The sequence below is a fragment of the Cuculus canorus genome, chromosome Z (genome assembly GCF_017976375.1).
Source record: "Cuculus canorus isolate bCucCan1 chromosome Z, bCucCan1.pri, whole genome shotgun sequence".
In the NCBI taxonomy this organism is placed as follows: domain Eukaryota; kingdom Metazoa; phylum Chordata; class Aves; order Cuculiformes; family Cuculidae; genus Cuculus; species Cuculus canorus.
Genome location: NC_071441.1, coordinates 36,110,230 through 36,130,034, shown reverse-complemented (window position 1 = coordinate 36,130,034; position 19,805 = coordinate 36,110,230). Strand labels below are relative to the sequence as shown.

Here is a 19,805-nt window from a genome sequence, read left to right as displayed (position 1 = left end):
CAATATCAATATCTTTTAATTTGTTCGAGGATTGGCAGCCTGGGAAAGCTACCAGGCTCCTAAGTATTCACACTCTGCTCTCCCTGTTTTTAATAGTTTACTGCCCTGTGAATTCCTTGATTCCTCTCCCAAATTCAGAGTGCAGAGCTGCATATGCACGATATACAGCTATATATGCACAACACAGAGCAGCTGACTGGGGTCTAGCTAGTGTAAATTAGGTGGTGTCTACTTAACACTTCCTTATTTTACTAAGATGTAACATATTTCTGTACATTATTTTTCTGAAACCAGTTATGATTTGCATAACTTCACTTATATGCCATTTGTGTAAATGGTTTTGTAACATGACATTTAAAAAAACTATATACTTTGGCACCTGTTCACCCACCTCTCTGGAAATAATCCTTAAGTTTACTTCTGTTTAATGCAGTCTGACTTTTACAAGTCCTTTTTGAACATTTTTATGCATTTTGGTGCCATGTTGTTGCTCAGGACTCTACACTAAAACTGACCTGTTGAAAGCTAAGGAATGTGGATATCTGCACATTTACTTTGTTGTGCTTCCCATGAAAGTTCTAGTTAGTTTGACTTTACAATCATTGTTTACTAACTCCTAGGCATTTTTAACTTCCAAGAGCCTAGCTTAGGGTGAATTTCATGAATTAAAGTAACTATAAGTTGTAAGAACAAAAAAACAAGACTAATAGTCCAAGCATTAGAGAAGATGCCTATAGTGATTTAAAGGTTATGCTCAAAAGTGTAAAAAAGAATTGTGACAGTTATGTAGTAATGTAGCAAAAAGCTACTTATACATTTCATTAAGGAAGGTTCAAATTGTTACTTGCTGGAAATTCTCATTAATCTTGGTCTTCGTTCACTCGTTCTCTGTTTTCTGCCTTAATAGGATATTCATTCTGCCTGACACAAGTCTGTTCTATTATTAGTAAGTCTCAGTGTGTTGTCTACTGAGGCTGCTCTCTTACTGCAATTACTAGCTTTGATTAAGAATACAGTGCTTTAGTAAGCAATATGTTCTCTGGTAACATCTGACAAAGCCAGGCACACAAGTCTTATCAAAGAGGCATCCTTCTTTGGGCAGGAGAGACACAGATTCAGGCCCATCAACCTGACCTGTAATTGGAGTTTTCATCTTCCAAACAGTATTCTGAATGCCAGATTTATACTCCTAGTGATTCATAGTGAGGTGAGACTAAGTCAATTAATCAGGTGGCAAAATGGCTTGTGGCAAAATTTATTGTGTTGTCATCAGCAGGACCCAGTGTCTCAGTCCGCTCCTCCAAACAAAGGATTTTCAGTACACAGATAGAAGGCAGGGAAGGAGGCAATGGTCTTACCTGATTTTACTACAGCAGCCTTTGACAATATTCTGTATCACCCCAAACACTACTGATTAGATTGAGTGCTGGACTACAATATCCACCTCATCTGCCTTGCTACTTCCTACTGTAGGCGCCAAAAAGTCTGGTATTCACAGGGTGCCTGAATTTAGAAGAGCTGTATTGGGTTTATGTAGCAAGGTATTGGCAGCAGGGAGGCAGTAAGGTCTTCTCTGTGAGAAGAGGCCAGCAGCTGCCCCTGTGCTGGACACAGCCAGCCCCAATGGACCCACCACAGGATGTAGAACCAAGATCATTAACGTTGGAACTCTTAAGATCATCAAGTCCAACCTTCAGCCTAACACCACCATGCCTACTGGTGGCAGCTCTAGAAAGCGTGTTAGAAAAAGGGTACAGAATACTGCGTGGCAGCTGTGAGGTCTGAGCAAACCATACGAGAAACAGCCCTGCAAATACCAAGGTCAGTGAAGAAGGAGAGGGAGGAGGTGCTCCAGGGGCCAGGGCAGAGATTCCACTGCAGCCTGCGAAGAAGACTATAGTAGAGAAGGCTGTCCCCCTGCAGCCCATGGATTACCATGTTGGAGTAGGTACTCACACTGCAGCAAATGAACATGCCCTGAAGAAAGCTGCAGCCCATGGAGAATCCATTCTGGAGGAACCTTCTTCATGAAGGACTGCACCATGTGGAAAGGACCCGTTTTGGAGCCATTCATGAAGAAATGTATCCCATGGGAGAGACCCCTCCGTCTGAGCAGGGGAAAAGTGTGAGGAGGAAGGAGCACCAGAAGTGGAGTGTTACAAACTAACCACAACCCCCACTCTACAGCTCCCTGTTCCACTCAGGGAAGGGTGGAGGATGTAGAAGGTTGAAGCTGAAGTTGAGCCTGGGAAGAAGAGGTGAACAGGAGGAAGGTATGTTTGGTTTCGTCTTTGTCTGTCACCGTCCTACTCTTATTTTTAATTGGCAATAAAGTAAAGTCTTCCTTGTCCATGATGGTAAGTGGTAAGCAACGTCCCTGCCTTTATCACAGCTGATGAATTTATCATATGTTTTCCTCTCATCTGTTGAGGAGGGGGATTGAAAGAGCAGCTGGGTAAAATTTAAATTGATTGAAAGAGCACCTTACCTGACAGCCATGTATGATTTCTTTATTTCCCTTGGCTGGGATAAGTTTGTGTGTAATTGAAAGTGATGTTTTCATATGAAAATCGAAGTTCATGAGGCAGACTTAGCAGGTGATACCTGAGTCCTTGACATCTTTTGTTCTTCTAACTTAAATGTAATTTCAGAATTCTAAAATATAACCTATGTTTTCTTAACCCATGTTCAACCAAAGAAGCAGCTCTTTTTTTCTTAGACTTTTTCCTTTTTGTAATGGAACTTTCAACCTGTGCCAATTTTCTGGGGATAATTCTTTAGCAGTGCGAAAAATACACTGTGTTTTAACTGTCCTAGCTGATAATTATTTCTCTCTTTCTAAAGGTTTCAAAATTAGAAAACTTAAGACTAGAGGCTAGGGGATGTATGTATTCTGGGTGTGTCTGTGCAAGGGGAAGGTCTTTGGTATTTTTCTCATGATTAGATAAAGCATGTACAATATATGTGACAGTGAATCCCAGCTTTAAAATACAATTTCCTTTATGCAAACAGCAAAACCAGATTTTTTGTGTGAAAATGAGCACACTAGACAAAACACTCTGGAGACTACCTGCAAATCCGTGAGAGAAGTGACTACAGCGGGGTCAGTGTGCTCTGCCAAAACTCCTACTAGGAGATCCTACTAGCAGCTGCAACATAGCTGCATTGGCAGCTTGCTTAGTTGCATAGAATTATGCTAGCTCACAGCCTTGTAATATTTACATAAGCTTTCCTTTTTATTTTTTTCCCCCTCAGGAAGTGTTCTTTTTAGTTGCTAAAGAAGAGAGTTATACGGTAGGAACTTGGAATAGGGGCAATACAAAACAAGGCTGAGTACTCAAAGTGTGTTCTGTTTATGTTGATCTTGCACTCTGTAAATCTGTAGTGAAAATGATCTAATGAAACAATAGGTTGTTTCAAATAACTCTTTCAAAGATGAAGCTGGAAAAAATGTTATTAGACTGAAATAGCACCATTATACATGACAAACTTTTAGTAGTGTCATCTCTTCTTCTGTAAGTGAGAATATAATCCTTTTCTTCTTTAAAATATAACTCAACTCATCAGAACTGGTACATTAAGACATTTAAAGTCAACCTAGCTAGAATAGAGATTGCTAACAAAACTAGCAGGAGTAGATGCAGGCTGTACTTTCCATGACTGAAGCCTATTACTGGAGTTTTACAAGAAGAGAGTGTGTTTATATAGCAGAGACTATTTACTTTCCTATATGCCTATCAAATTACTTAAACAAAGCAACTGAAACTACCACCAAACCTCTGGAGTCCATCCTTGTGACAGAGACCTTGTGATAATCAGGCAGCCTCCTATTATCAAAAGCTCTGGGAACAAGCAGGATTAGATGGTGTTTGCTAGTGACTGTAGAGGACTAAGCTGGATCCTGCAGGTAGTCTCACACAGCCGTATGCTTCTTATAAGGCACAGCAACACAGGATCTAACATGATTCTGCATGATTCTGACCCTTAAAGGGATCCACCTAGTCAGAAGTCTCATGACAAGGAAAAAAAGTCTGCTTAATTACACTAATCTGCCAAAAGGCTAAAGAGTGAAGAAGAAAGAATGTCTGAACTCAAATGAACTTGAGCAGAACTTTATTTTTTTTTTCCACTGCTGCAGGCACAAATGTTATTACTTGTTGCCGTGCTGCTACTGTCCTATTAGAGGACTCCAAATTGCTCCCCTGTTGTGCCTGTTTGAAAGTCAGAAACGCTACAGAACTGATACTAAGACTTGTCTAACACTACTTTGATACACACAAGCTAGGATAAAGTCAGGTGCAATGGATGGCTAAATCAGGCTTTTCCCAGTGCAAGGAGAAATTTGCATATGTTTGCTATTTTCCCAGTGTTCAGCACTGCTATCGTTTTGAACCCAGAGAACAATGTGAAGAATGTAGCCCTAGTTTTTGCACTTTTTATAACAGATTTCTTGCTTAGTTAGAATCTATTGTATTAACAGGTTTGCATATTTCCTCATTAAAAGAAAAAAATATGCCTGGCAATCTCTCGAATCCAGATAATTTTTAAGTCTTTGTATTGTTATTCTTTCCACCTGCTGAATGTCCTATTGCTTATTTATGCCAAGAATGTGCTCTAAGATGGGACCCAGGGCTATGTTCCAAATGTTAGTATAACAATTGGTAACTATAATAATTGTTATGTGTTATTTGCAATAATGTGGTGCTTAGAAAAAGGGGATATTCCTTACTTAAACAGGTAAAGAACATTTTAGTTAATTGGTACCTGTTACAGCCCATGTTCAGTACCGACTTAATGCTGGATCGCTTTTTGGTAAAAGTGGTAAGCTGTGTTCCAGGACCTCTTTTATTCAGGGAAAGCAAGATTCCCTTACAGCTAGCCTTTGGTGTCTCCAGTATGTTGTTAGGCACTAAACAATTTGATTGACAGTAATAAAATTCTAATTTGAAGAACCTATGTGCTACTTATATGGTTAATGTTTATGCTTGAAAAAAAAATTATTTCCTTTGTGTTTGGAGGTTACATAGAGAAAGGAGATCCAAGAACAGTCATAAAGGATTCACAAAGTACGATATTATTATTGACTGTATAATAATGACCCATGTGTTTAAGTCTCCTGATCCCAGATGTGGAAAGATGCATCAAACAGGGCACCTTTAAGGAGTGCTATGAATGTCCAATAATGATTTTAGCTGGCAGAGTGTATGGTAAAAATTACCTTTTTTTGGCTCACTATTTCTTTGTACACCAGTCTTTTTTCACAGATTATTAATTAATGTATTGGCTTGAGACCAAGAAGCTTTCTTCTCCTTTGTAAGCCATTATGTACACTATGCAAAGTAATTTTACCTGTTTTCTCATCAATAACTCAGATTATAACTCTCCCATACAGCATATTGATATATACTGTTGTAAAGGACTTTGTCAGAACCGTGTTTGCAACCGATGTCTCAACATTGCTGGAACATCTCACCTCAACGAATGTTTGCTTCATTGTGGTCAAATGAATGTTTGCTTCATAGCAGGCAACATTGCTGGAACATCTTGCCTTGCCTCACTGTCGCAGCACCAGTATGCATACTCTACAGACCACTGAAGAACTGTAAGCAGATTGAAACCTTGTGCTTAATACTCTTTCACTCAAAAATCCACCATCATGATATACAGCAAGCTGTAATTGTACTATAAGAGGCTGCTTATTGCAAATGTTTATCAGATCAAATCCTTTACTGGTCAGAACAGTGCCAACTATGAAAAAGGTGCACAAAGGAGAGAGTGAAGGGAATATAAGTTAATGACCTGGACAACCTTTCAGAACCTTCTCCTAGTTTAACTTGCACATCGCCTAAAGAGACGTTAACTCTGCCACCAAAGGTGTATAGAATGACACTGTCTTGAGCGTATACTGTAGGGCTTAGCAACTTTGGACATTTTTTTCTTCCATTTCATTTCCTTTCTGTCTCTTTCTCAACATGCTGCCCTATATAATCGAAAACATGAATTACTGATGCAAACTCTTAAAATATTATAAATTCTCATTTGCTTGTCAAAACCTGGATATGTAATTAACTTCAATGTTAATTGAAGCACAACACACAAGGGAAGTAGGATCATCTTTGGAGTGTGAGTACAAATAAACTGGAAGTTTTGCTTTTAGGTTAAAAGACAGAAATAAATACTGGTACATTAAAATAATGTATAGATTCTATAATAAAAAGCTTGTTTTCTAAAAAAATCAGAAATACGGTATTTCATGGTGGGAAGTTTTTATCTGAATTTATCCTGGAATTCCCCAGAGAGCACCACTGGATGAGTAGTGTTTACAAGCTTTCTGACAGTGTCATCTCAGAGCTAATACACTCCCTTGAGAAAGGACCATGGGTTCTGTATAAAAAGCTCCATTAGCATCAGTTCAAGTGGAGGTTAGGGAATGGGATAAGTAATGATAGTGTTAACATCTCTAACGAGAACAGCCCTATAAAATGTTTGTAGCCAAAACAGGCTCTAGCCTTTTTGGTACAAGTCATAATCTGAAACTCTTTATAGTGCCATAGAGAACTGCTCTTGTATTCAAATGAAAGGCAAGTGAAAGATAAGACTTTCTGTGATACGCAGCATTTTTAGAAAATCTGTGGTGTCTTAATAAGAGTTATCATCCTGAGTCTCCCAAGGAAGGTATCTTATGTTTTTTCATGCATGCTAGTTATTCGTTAAATAGTTTCAAGAATTTTAGTATCACTGTCATTGAGACTTACAATCTGGAGAACAACAGCCAATAATTTGTAGTTTCCTTTCTAAGCTAGTATGTGCGCTTGTGCTGGCCTTCTGCACAGGCAGGGTGCAGCCTAAACCATGCAGTCTTCTGCACACATTTTCAACTTTTTTCCTGTCATCTGTTGTTTCTGTGTTTAGGGAAGGGGAAGCATACACAAAGTTTTATAAAACAATTTCCAGAGGTAATACAGTTACCTTCTCATACACAAGATCGTTCTTTCTACCAGATACAGGAATTACCAGAGGTAAAATATGGCAGTTACTTTGCATGCAGACAGCCTTCCAGCAAGTTATGCGTACCAGAAGCAGCAAAACTATTAATTACAGCTGTACTCTCTGTCAACTTCGCTTCCCTTCTTTGTTTCTTACCTTTGTCTACAAGCTTAGCATAGATAACTGTAAGCTCAAACCTTGTGTACCTGGTGCATCTGGCTCTTTGTTGGTAGCCGTGAACTTTTCCCTCCATGCCCAGAGGCCTTGAAGACAATCTCAATATGTCATTTTCTCACAGAATACTACTATATCTGGCTAACCAGCTTTCTAACCTGCAGAGGTGGGGTGGCTGCAAGTTCCTTGGATCATTACTTCTGTTCACAATATCTGAGAAAATACTCTTTCACCTACAGAAGGAGAAATTGGCAGGAATATCAGTAATGAGCCTCCGGGATCCTGAAGGTATACAGAAACTTATTTCCATTTTCCTGTAACTCCAAAGGCTCCAAATCAATCCTGTTTCACAACTGATCTCACAAAGGCAGACAGGGTGGTAAATCAAAGGCTCAAGTGAGCTGAACTTCCCTTTAATGGTATTTTTAAAAATGGCAACAATTCACAGCTCCTTTTGTCTTCTTTTTCCGACATCAGTTGAAAATCAGAAGAGGGGACAGCACAAAATGTCATTGAAAACTTAGAGAAAGGACTGGGGTGAGATGTAAGAGATGGGGGATTACCTTATTTTAAATGTCACTTATTTGCTGGAAATGGATACTTGGATTTGAAAATAACATAGCTGAACAGGCCATGAAAATGGAGAAATATTGTGTTTGAATAAAACAGTTTCCAAACACCTAAGCAGGTTGGGTTTTTTTTTTCCCCAGAGTAGTAGTTACAAATTAGTCAGATATATCAGGACATGAATAAAAAGGCCTGATTGGTAAAGATCTCTTAGAAAATAATAATGACTGACTGACCTCTCACACTTTTTTAATGATGTGTGTGCTTTTGCAGAAGTAAGCAATCTTTTAATTAGCATCGTATCTACATAATAAATGGAAAGATGGGAAAAGAGAAAGGGCAGAGGAATGCATCTCCCAAAGCATTCATCCTAAAACCAGGCAGTTACATGAAGCCTACAAAAAAACCTTGATGTTCCAGTGTAACTTTGATGGTGCTTCTTTGGGATTTCTCTCACATGATCAAGTTTTTTAAATGATACCTTGCTTCTTTCGCTCAGGACAGACCTGTGGCAGAGCAGAAGATGACAGAAATTCTGGGTCAAGTCAACAGAAGAAAAATAACATTTCAAAAGTATCTCAAAAGGAAAGATGTGTGCAGGGGGACACCTGTGCTCAGTTCGTTCCTATAAAATGGCATTTTTTACTTCAAGTGTCTTACAGTACATGCTACGTGGTCAGTAGATGGTCAGCTGTAGAAACTGGACTTCATCTCACTATGAGCATAGTTGCAGTTTACATAAGCAAGAACTCATCGCAATTAACGTTAGTTCCTTTCTAGTGTTCAGTATTTGAATCATGATATATATCTGTTAGAACTCTGCCTTTTCTGAAAGTAAAATTGACAAATTTTTGAGTGCCGCAGCTTAAAAAATGAGGACCAACCAAATACCAAAAGCCTAAACTGCATTTGGATACAGAGTATTAATGTGAAGTATTTTCTGTGGTAGCACCATGATTAGACACTTGGAGTATCCATTATAAATACTAGAGTGTAGTTTGGGAGATATGGATAATTTTTTTAAGTTAAAGTTTACTTTAATTGGGCATTGTGCACGTAAAGAAAATGAGGAAATCTACCAGGTATGGTTATCATCCTATCACGACCTTTTAATTAAACTGTAATTCAAGTCTCCTATGGCCCAATCACCTTTAATTTCACTTTTGCAGGCCACTTTAGGCAGAAAAGAGATTGCATAGTTGTAATACAAATTGATATTTTTATTAATTTCTAACTTGGTATCAGCTGGAGGAAAAAAAAATATTATTCAAACCAAACACATGATAAATGCACTGGAATAAAATGACAATTCCTCCTCTGTTTGGTCACAGAATAGATAATTTCTTTTGTAACAGGAATTCCGACCATTTTCCATGCTGGTGAAAAAAACAAAAACCCAAACACAAAACAACGTGATCTGTCTGACAAAAGAATTAAAAAGTTCAGTGGCAAAGCTGACCAAGCCCTGTGGTGAGATGTTCAGGAAGAGTAGGTGAGAAGGTGAAACCCCTGACAAGCTGAAGTTTATCTGAAGTTGTCTGAAGAAGTCTGACACTGGTGCCAAGGCGATTACTGCTTAAACCCATTACAGGTTCACTATCTTCAGCCAGTTTAGTAAGCTGGGAAACGCATTCCCAGAAGGGCAAGTTGGCACTTAAGAGGAACATAAGAATGATAGAATAGTTTGGGTTGGAAGGCACCTTAAAGATCCTCTAGTTCCAACCCCCCTGCCACAGGGAGGGACATCCCACTAGATCAGGCTGCCCAAGGCCCCATCCAACCTGGTCTTGAACACCTCCAGGGAAGAGGCATCCACAACGTCCCTGTGCAACCTGTTCCACTGCCTCACCACTCTCATGAAGAAATTCCTCCTGATGTCTAGCCTAAATCTGCCCCTCTCCAGTTTATACCCATTGCTTCTCGTCCTATCACTACAAGCCTTTATGAACAGTGCCTCTCCAGCTTTTCTGTAGCCCCTTCAGGTACTGGAACATAGCTGTAAGATCTCTTCGGAGCCTTCACTTCTCCAGGCTGAACAACCCCAACTCTCTTAGCCTGTCCTCATATGGAAGGTCATCTCCGATCATCTTTGTAGCCCTTCTCTGGACCCATTTCAACACCTCCGTATCCTTCTTATATTGAGGATTCCAGAACTGGACACAATACTCCAGATGAGGTCTCACAAGAGAGGAACAGAAGGGCAGAATCACTTCCCTCGCCCTGCTGGCCACACTTCTGTTGATGCAGCCCAGGACACGGTTTGCCTTCTGGGCTGCGAGCGCACATTGCCAGCTCGTGTCGAGCTTCTCTTCAATGAGCACTGCCAAGTCCTTCTACAGAGGGCTGCTCTCAAGCACATCATCCCCCATTGTGTACTGAAATTGGGGATTGCCCCGACCCAGGTGTAGGACCTTGCACTTGGCCTGGTTGAACCTCATGAGGTCCACACAGACCTACTTCTCCAGCCTGTCCAGGTCCTTCTGGATGACATCCTGTCCTTCTGCTGCAGCAAGTACAGCACTCAGCTTGGGACCATCTGCAAACTTGATGTCGATCTCGGCGTCCATATCATGGGTGAAGATATTAAACAGCACTGGTCCCAGTATGGAAACAACATCTCTAAGCGTTGTACCGATAACGTGGGGCAGGGTGGGAAACAAGGAATGTGCCATTCCTCCCTGGTGAAACCCACCTGCTCGCTCACAGCCCCGCCCCGTCTGCCCCTCCAGAGTTGCCAGGGGAAAAACAACACAGCGGACGGGCGCTGCATCCTGGTGTGGGGAGAGCACCTCCCGGCGCTGCACCCCTGTACGGAGGGTCCGCCCCCCCATCGCATCCCGGTCCCGGAGGGTCTGCTCCCCCCATCGCATCCCGGTACCGGAGGGTCCGCCCCCCCATCGCATCCCAGTACCGGAGGGTCCGCCCCCTCATCGCATCCCGGTCCCGGAGGGTCCGCTCCCCCCATCGCATCCCAGTCCCGGAGGGTCCGCTCCCCCCATCGCATCCCGGTACCGGAGGGTCCGCCCCCTCATCGCATCCCGGTCCCGGAGGGTCCGCTCCCCTCATCGCATCCCGGTCCCGGAGGGTCCGCTCCCCCCATCGCATCCCGGTACCGGAGGGTCCGCCCCCCCATCGCATCCCAGTACCGGAGGGTCCGCCCCCTCATCGCATCCCGGTCCCGGAGGGTCCGCCCCCCCCATCGCATCCCGGTACCGGAGGGTCCGCCCCCCCCATCGCATCCCGGTACCGGAGGGTCTGCTCCCCCCATCGCATCCCGGTACCGGAGGGTCTGCTCCCCCCATCGCATCCCGGTCCCGGAGGGTCCGCCCCCCCATCGCATCCCGGTACCGGAGGGTCCGCACCCCCGCTTGGCGGCGCTCTCGGTGACCGTGGGCGGCGCGGGCGCTATAAAAGCGGGCGGCGGGCGGAGCGGGGCGGGATGGGTGGCGGGGTCGGGGCAGGATGGTGGATGTGTTCAGCGGGAGGGTCCTGGTCAGCAAGGACGGCCGCAGCGTGGACGCCGAGGAGGCGCTGCAGAACAAGGTCGTGGGCTTGTACTTCTCCGCCAGCTGGTGCTCGCCCTGCCGCGACTTCACCCCCGTGCTCTGCGACTTCTACACGGAGCTGCTGGAGGAGACCCAGCCCCCCGCCCCCTTCGAGGTCGTCTTCATCTCCTCCGACCACAGCGCCGAGGAGATGGCGGGGTACATGCACGCTATGCACGGGGACTGGCTGGCGCTGCCCTTCCACGACCCCTACAAGCAGTGAGTACCGCTGCCGCCCCTCCCGGTCCCGCTCCCACCCACCCCAACGCTGCCACCTTCACCTCCTATCAGGCTGCCCCAAATTCCCGGTGAGAATCGAGTGGTTTTTAGCACTGCAGTAGCTGTTGTCGCGGTTGTTTCGGGGTTTCTAGCTTATTAATTCTCTGGAAAGAAAGGCTATCAATGAGTAAATAAAAGAAGAAGTCGGAAATGAAATAAAGAAGTAGCAAAACTCACAGCTGAAAAGCTTAGTGGAGAGCAGAGCAAACCGTGAGGAGTTTCAGACGTGCGGGTAAAGTAGGTGAAAATTAAACGTAATAACAGCTGGAATTTTGCGGTGATAAATGTACGTGGTAACTGGATGTAAAATTCTTGTGCTGTTCTTTCTAAAGGGGCATTTCTATAGGCAGCTTGCTCAGCAGAACAACAAAGGGAAAGGGCATGGCCGTGTGTAAGTCACAGGGTGGAAGATGCTGTCAAGAACACTTTTAATGACTTAAGTCGAGGGTGCAGACTCCTTTGGACAGGAGTTTGCTGGTTCAGCTCATATCAGGAAGTGTGGATTGGGATGACAGGAGCACAGATAAGATGTTTAGGGCTACTGAAATGCCTATAGTGGGAGACAAAATACATGTAAATACTGATAAAGGGATTCCTTTTCCTCTTTACGTAAATAAATGTATAAATGTAATAGGCTGCAGAAAATATTGTTACAGGTGGCATCAAAGTAAAGGAGTTAGTGTGACTCCTTTTCAAGATTTTTTCTTGTGACAACTCTATTTTAATGCTTCTGGTAACTTCTAGTGTTCATTTGACTGTAGATCCACCCCCTGTGCGCTGTCTGGGATAGACCTGTGTAACACCTTAGCTACTCACTCAGCATAAAGCAGGTTTGCTAATTTTGTTTTGTCTGTGCAGTTTGACAGCCTCAAGAGCAAACAGCCTGAAGCCAGAACTTATTTCATTGTTCTTGACACATTCCTGGATGCAAGTGACCAATTAATGTCAGGCCTTTTAAATGATTAGTTTCTGTTGACTTAAAAATGTGTTGAAACAGCAAGGCTGTTTTCCGTAGTTCTCCAAAGGCTCCCCAGGCAGTAATTGTATTTGGTTACGTATTAATACTAATCGTAATAGAATACAGGCAGATTTCCTAATGGAAATGTAGCATTTTAAGTTACTGCATCCGGAAATCTCTTTGGCATAGACCATGGGAATGCGCTTACATCTTCAGCCCCTGTGGATTAGGGGTCTATTTCTGACTCTGCTTTTGCTCAAGTCATGAGGAATGGAGGTACAGATATCTTAATTGGCTTTTCTGCGGCAGTCCGTAACGCCCTTCAGAATCCTGTAGAGAAGCACAGCTTGTTCTGTCACAGATCGTCCCATTGTAGCATTTGAAGTCGTTTACTGAAGGACAAAGTGCAAAGAGATATGAAAAAGCAATGGTTTTGAAGTTGTTTCTTGCATATGACAATAAAGGGTTGTATGGAGATGTTCAGGGTGCTTAGGTTGAATTAACTGGTAGTTTGTTTTCAGTGATACTAGTGATTCGTTGCGGACTTAGAGTAGACAGATGTTCACTAAACCAAACTGTAATTCTGGCTAGATGCTAGCTCTAAGTAAGGATATGAGTTTAAAATTGACTAATGTAAATTAATAATTTGGTTATTAATATTTATTAATATGCACATAATTGTTAACATGTTAATATTCATTAACGTTTTTTGAAGTTCCAATTGGTTGCTCTTTTGTGGACAATGTAGAGAAGGCATTTCGATATCTTCCATGAAGTTAAAACATTCTAGTTAGTAACTTCAGTGTTTAATATATGTATAATCGCAGCACGGACTAAAGTCTCTTCTAGGCACAATAAAGCCAATTTTATATTTGCCATCTGAAACACATGTCACAAACAGAAGCCTGGAATTTCTTTCAGGTGAATTTTGTCTTGTAGAGTAATAGCGTGCATTCATACTTGTAGTGTATGAAGTGTAATGCTTTGCACATACCTGCAGAGAAGCAAAATATTGAATTCAGATCAGGATCTCAAGACTCTTCCATGCTGTCAGTCCTGACTTTTTCCCTGAGATGGGACTACACCTTTACTACTTCGCGTAGTCTGTTGCAGGAAATACTGCTCCTGATGCCTTGACTGTTTTCAGCTTTAATGTGAATTTTTGCTGCCTGAGGCACAGCCTTTTTTTATTCTTGCAGGGGTGTGTGAAGACAATGTAGCTGGAAATGAGCACTACGAGGAGAAAGGGAATAGTGTAGTGGAAGAGCAGGTATGCGGCAGAACATGTCAACATCAATCCTAGTGAATGGGGGCTGATGTTTTAATTATGATACACAAGAGACATACTGCTGTGTTTATACTGAGCGCTACTGTGAAAGGCGTCATTCTGTGTCAATGCCCAGAACAGGCTAGTAGTTCTTGAAGGCTCCCAGGTAGACAGAGTGAAAGTATATGACCAGTTAAGAACTATTGCCTGTTCTTAGTCTTTTTAGACTGCTATCCCAAAATCTTAACAGACACTTTAAAGAAAGAGGCAATAGGCATATAATTATATATTACAGGCTATACTGCTAGAAGCAAATTCACAAGGTGCCCTTCAGTTTCAAGTGGAAGCACTTCCAAGTGAATATTGTTAAAATTTAAAATATTGTCAGGTATCACATCACACAAGTGTAAAAAAAAAAAAAAAAAAAACCACACCATGTTCCCAATATGATATTAACTTTGCCCGGTATTGTCTGTATCTTGTGTATAGATCTTAAACCCTTAATTAAAAATACCCAATTACGTTGTAAGTCGGCTCTCGTGGACAGACAAGCCCTGCTGCTGTTCAGTCACTCCCTGCCTCAGTGGGATGGGGGACAGAATCTGAAGGGTCAAAATGAGACTACTTGTGGAGTGAGATAAAGACAGTTTGATAGAAAAAACAAAATGAAGAATTTCATTCACTACTTCCCATTGGCAGGCATGTGTTAAGCAATTTCCAGGGCTTCATCATGTGTAATGGTTGCTTGGGAAGACAAATGCCCTAACTACAAAGGTCTGTTCCTTCCTTCTTTCTTCAGTTTTTATTGCTGAGCACGGTGTCATATGGCATGGGATATCTCTCTGGTCAGTTTGGGGTCAGCTGTCCTATCTGTGTCCCTTTTCAGCTTCTTGTGCACCCTCAACCTACTCGCTGGTGGGGCAGTGAGAGAAGGGCATTGATGCTGTGTAAGCACTGTTTCACAAGGTGGTTGTTATCAACATTGTTTTGGTAACAAATATAAAACACAGCAGCATGCAAGTAGCTATGAAGAAAATTAACTCCATCCCAGCCAATTCCAATACTACCTAGTAATATAAAATCTGCGGTCTCAGAAACTTCCATCCAGCCTTTTTGTAAGAGTCAACAGACCGCCAACAGCAATGACTTCCACTTTCCCTCAGTCTTAATTTCATCTTTTTGTTATTTCACGTGCAAATGAAGGTTACCCTCTCACGTTATAGTCTGCATGGCCATAGTCTGATACATCAAAGGATTTGGCTAAAAGGCTCCCTGTCTCTGTACAAAGGTTACTTGTTCAGCCCCCTTAGTTACTTTTTATTACAGTTTCCTCTTCTGCTTTGTTTTGACCTTAGTTTCTGCTAGTCAATAAGACACTCTATGTGCCATTACACTTACCTGGGAATAGCTAGGCAACTGATTTTTGAGGGATGTCCTTGGTCGCATGACTGTATTTTACTGTAGAGAGTTGAGTTTGCCTTTGTATTACATACAGTGTTTCTATTTGTGGTTAATGATTTAATGAGTTGTCATTGGAATTGGTCCCATGGCACATAATGTAGTTTGTACAGGTGAGTCTCAGGACTTGAAATCCCTATAGGAGAGGATGTTCTTAACAGATTTTAAAAAGTTGGTTTTATTACCACCTGTACACATGGACACAGTGATTAAGCACCATTGTCAGCAGAACCGTTACAGATCCTTCTTCAGGGCATTTTACAAGCTGCACACAAATGTGAGCAAAATCTGTGTGTGCTTGGGTCTAGTTTGATGCAAGCGACCTTGGGCCCATAAGGTGTGTAAACAAGATGTCTGTGGGAGTGGATGAGCTGCATATGCATTCCCCTTAGGAAAGCAGTGTTAGTTTCCAGTCTCCATAGCAAATTATCTTCCATTTCCTACTGCTCTGTCTGATTGCTACTGTTGTTAGGCATCTTAAGCTATTTTATTGTCCACTAAGCCAGTAAAATGTGTCTTCCACCCATCTTGTTTTTCATACAGGTGGCATGAAGTGGTAGTCTTCTACATGGTTTCTACATGAGCTGTTATGAATTAATAAAATTCATGCCAGAAAGTTGTTTTCAATACTAGTGATAAGTCTTAGTCTCAAAATCACTTTTTTTCTGGCCTATTTGTATCCTGAATTTTGCTTTGTCATTTGCATTGAAACATTGCCCTACCAAGTGGTGAATTTCATATACAGAAGGTATCTTTCTAGAAAGATAGAACCATGTGCGATACTGTCATGGCTTACCCTCAGCTGGCAGCTAAATATCATGTACCCACTTGTTCACTCTCCTGCCCTGGAGTAAAATCTGGAATAAAGTGAATCATGTGGGTAGAGATACATCAGGGTAATAAAACTACAAAGGAAGGTATGATAGTAATAATGAAGAGTATATGAAACAAGTAATGTACAATTCAATGCAGTTTTTCACCGCCTAACCACCTGTTGCCCGGCTTGTGATCATGGATCAGCAAGCCCTGGCCCATCACCAACTTCCCGTTTATATACTAAGCACAATGTTACACGGCATCAGGTACCTCTGTGGCTGGCTTAGGTCAGCTGCCTGGCTGTGTACCTCCCAGTTTCTTGTGCACCTGTACACCTGAAAAATGTGGGAAACTGGGAAAAAAGTCTTTAATTTTTAGGAGCAACTAAAGGTCTAGGCACATTATCAACATTATTCTCTTACTAAATCTGAACAACAGCATCTGCTCGGAAGAAAATTAACTCTGTCTCAGCTAGGCATTAACATTACCTGGTGACAACTAAAACAGTATGTGTTTTCAACATTATTTTCATACTAAATCCATACTAAATCCAAAACACAGAAGCTGCTGGGATGAAAATTAACTCTATCCCAGCCATAACCAGGACATGCTTTATTTCTCAGCTTCATTTTATCCTTTAGCAAGCAAACTGTGTCTTAAACTGTTTTCTTTGGAAATGTTTTTCATCTTGCCATTTCTGTTACGTGTGTCATGCTCAACTGAAGCATTATACCCTGTGGTATTTTTCGATTCCTTTTCAGTCTTCACATATTCCTTTTGTTTGTGCCTTACTTATCTTTTTGAACTCATCTATGTGATGAGGTTGCTCAACACCCCATCCAGCCTGGCCTTGAACATTTCCAGGAATGGAGCATCCACAACTTCTCTGGGTAAACTCTGCCAGTGTTTCACCACTTTCACAGTAAAAGATTTCTTCCTAATATCTAATCTAAATCTACCCTCTTTCAGCTTGAAACTGTTACCCATCGTCCTATCACTGCACTCCCTGATGAAGAAACGCTCCCCAGCTTTCCTGTAGATCCCCTTTAAGTACTGGAAAGCTGCTATAAGGTCTCCCTGGAGCCTTCTTTTCTCTTGGCTAAGCAAAACCAACTCACTCAGCCTGTCCTCATATGAGAGGTACTCCAACCCTCTGATCATTGTGGCCCTCCTGAACTCACTTGAATAGATCCTTGTCCTTCCTGTGGTGAGGACTCCAGAACCGAACATAGTACTCCAGGTGAGGTCTCATGAGAGCAGAGTAGAGAGACAGAATCACCTCCTTCAACCTGCTGGTCTCACTTCTTTTGATGCAGGCCAGGGTATGCTTGGCTTTCTGGCTGCAAGCACACAACGCTAGCTCATGTTGAGCTTCTCATCCACCAGCACCCCCAAGTCCTTCTCCTCAGGGCTACACTCTATCCATTCTCTGCCCAGCCTGTATTTATGTCTGGCCGTTTGTATGGCTTTTACATTTTTTAACTGTATTTTAACTATGTTTTGTTATAAAACAGTAAGCTATTAAAGACCGAGTTATTTGTAACCTATCTGGATTTTCCCACCTTTTGACAGAGAAATGACTACTATCGCCTGTGTGATGGACAGACGAGGAATTAAAATTTTATTTTTGGACAACTTAGACAAGTGGACCTTGTTCTAAATCTTTCAGTGGCTTACGTGTCTGTGTGTAGAAGGCCTGTTTCACTGTGGAATTCTAAGGCATTTATTCAGACTCTTCTGTTTACACTGAAGGATTATGCATTGTGCTTTAATGGTGGTTTTAGAGAGTAGCTCTGTAGGATTGGCATACTTGACTATCTTTGTATGGGAATAAATGTCGAATGTTGACTTAGGTGAGAACCTCTTCCTATCCAGTAAAAAAACATCAGAAGACATCTGTTGCTGACTAGTAAAAAGAAGGTGGAGGGACATGTCACGCTTTCCTTATGTGGACCTCTTTATAGTCTCTGAGAGTCATCTCTGCTCCTGTGGAAACTGCAGGCAGTGGTGAAGAGCAGTTACAGGAAGGGTGCTGCAGCTTTCTGAACAACCTGAGCTAAGTTTCACCATGTAAAGTACCAGCTGCAGTCTTCTTCATCTCCCTGTGCTACACAGTACTTTACCTCAAGCTCTGAGGAATCCCAGGCTCTCATCACTGCTGCTCTCCCATGTACCCTGTCCAGAGTACCCTTCGTGAGAGACTAGGAGTTTCCTTAATATGTTTCCTAATCATGTGTTTTATTTTCAATTTTTTTCCCCCTCAGTGATCTGAAGAAGAAATACAACATAACAGCAATTCCTAAGCTGGTGATTGTGAAACAAACTGGAGAAGTCATTACTGACAAGGGAAGGAAACAGATCAGAGACAAGGGACTATCCTGTTTCCAGAACTGGCTTGAGGGTGCGGATATCTTTCAAAACTTTAATATCTGAAATGCTGGCAGATGAAAGCAAGAGAAGGCATCATGGAAAACTTTGTAGAGCTCTGAAACTGTGATTGCCTTTTTCAAAAAGAAGGGCAAGGTTATTTATCTTCTCTTGTAAACAAAGTTTGTTTTCAACTTGAAGATTAGCATTAGGTTACAAAATGTAATTGTTTTATTTGTAGTGTTCCATCTACTATATTCAGTATAAATCAAAACATTCCTGATAATACTGAAGAATTTCAAGAGGGTGGGCTGTTCTAGGCAGTAATAATAGAGCACTGTGAAATCTATGCAACTCTATGCACTTCCTTTGCAAAATCTGTACAATAAAGGTTACATGTAAGCACAAACTTATTTTTCTTGATGACAGTGCATTTTCTGGTGATTAGCACATATATTTTATTAAGAAATAGTTTTCTTTAATAAATAACTTTATGCAGTATATGTGTCTAATGTGTCTTCCTTGTTTATCCTAAGATAATCAGAAAATGTCATTTTTTAAAAAAATAAGACACCTTCATTTGTCAATTCTGGGTAAATGTCATTCTTTGTTTTTATTTTACTTTATGTGGGATTTATTTAAGTTCTGCTAAATGTTCCTTACCCCTGGATTTTTCTTCAAATGATTTAATGATTTCTTGAATATGCATTTTTAATATCGACTTAAACTTCTACTTAGCATCTCAACTGAGGGTATATACAAAATGAAATATCAGTAGCTCTTTTTGCAGTAAGAAGAAAGAGTAGACCGCAAACAGGTGTTCTCCAGAAAACAAGTAACAGTTGATGCATACATGACAGCTTTTTAATTTTCATACCATTTTCACCTTCTGCTCAACCACCTGCTTTTTGTACAGCTGAGTTATTTGTTAAGGCCAGATACTGATAAGCATCAACTTTAGCTGTTACATGCTCTCTGTGTGGGCAGTATTAATAAATGGGCAACCCTAAATTTTCTTCTGTCAGGTTCTATGAAGGTGGAAATGTAAAGGAACAAATCCAAACAGAGGCTGATTTAAGCCTTCTGCCTCCTCAATTTCATTTAAATTTCCCTAGATGAAGTTCAATACAATTCATGACTCTTCAGTGCTAAGAAATGTTGTTAATGACAACTGAAGAAGTTGCTATGGAATGTGCTGTTTGTCTCCAAGACCTGAACATAGGCACAATGTCCCAAACAAATACTTCAAATACAAGTTGAAATAATTTAGCATAGAAGTGTTTTCAGGTTCTGAGTAGGAACTGAGATGTAAGCCCTGATTATTTGAATAGATGATCAAAACTGTGCGATCAGTTTGTGAACAGATAAAAGTACTGTTTTGGGAATG

The 19,805-nt window shown here is 41.6% G+C and overlaps 1 protein-coding gene across 1 annotated transcript; it reads left to right on the top strand.

The window, feature by feature from the left end:
• Nucleotides 1-11,177: 11,177 nt before the first annotated feature.
• NXNL2 (nucleoredoxin like 2) lies at nucleotides 11,178-18,909 on the top strand. The gene is made up of 2 exons (XM_009566370.2): nucleotides 11,178-11,492; nucleotides 18,316-18,909. Exons 1-2 carry the CDS (start codon nucleotides 11,191-11,193, stop codon nucleotides 18,482-18,484), a joined length of 471 nt encoding a protein of 156 aa, XP_009564665.2. The 5' UTR covers nucleotides 11,178-11,190; the 3' UTR covers nucleotides 18,485-18,909.
• The last annotated feature ends 896 nt before the right edge of the window (nucleotides 18,910-19,805 follow it).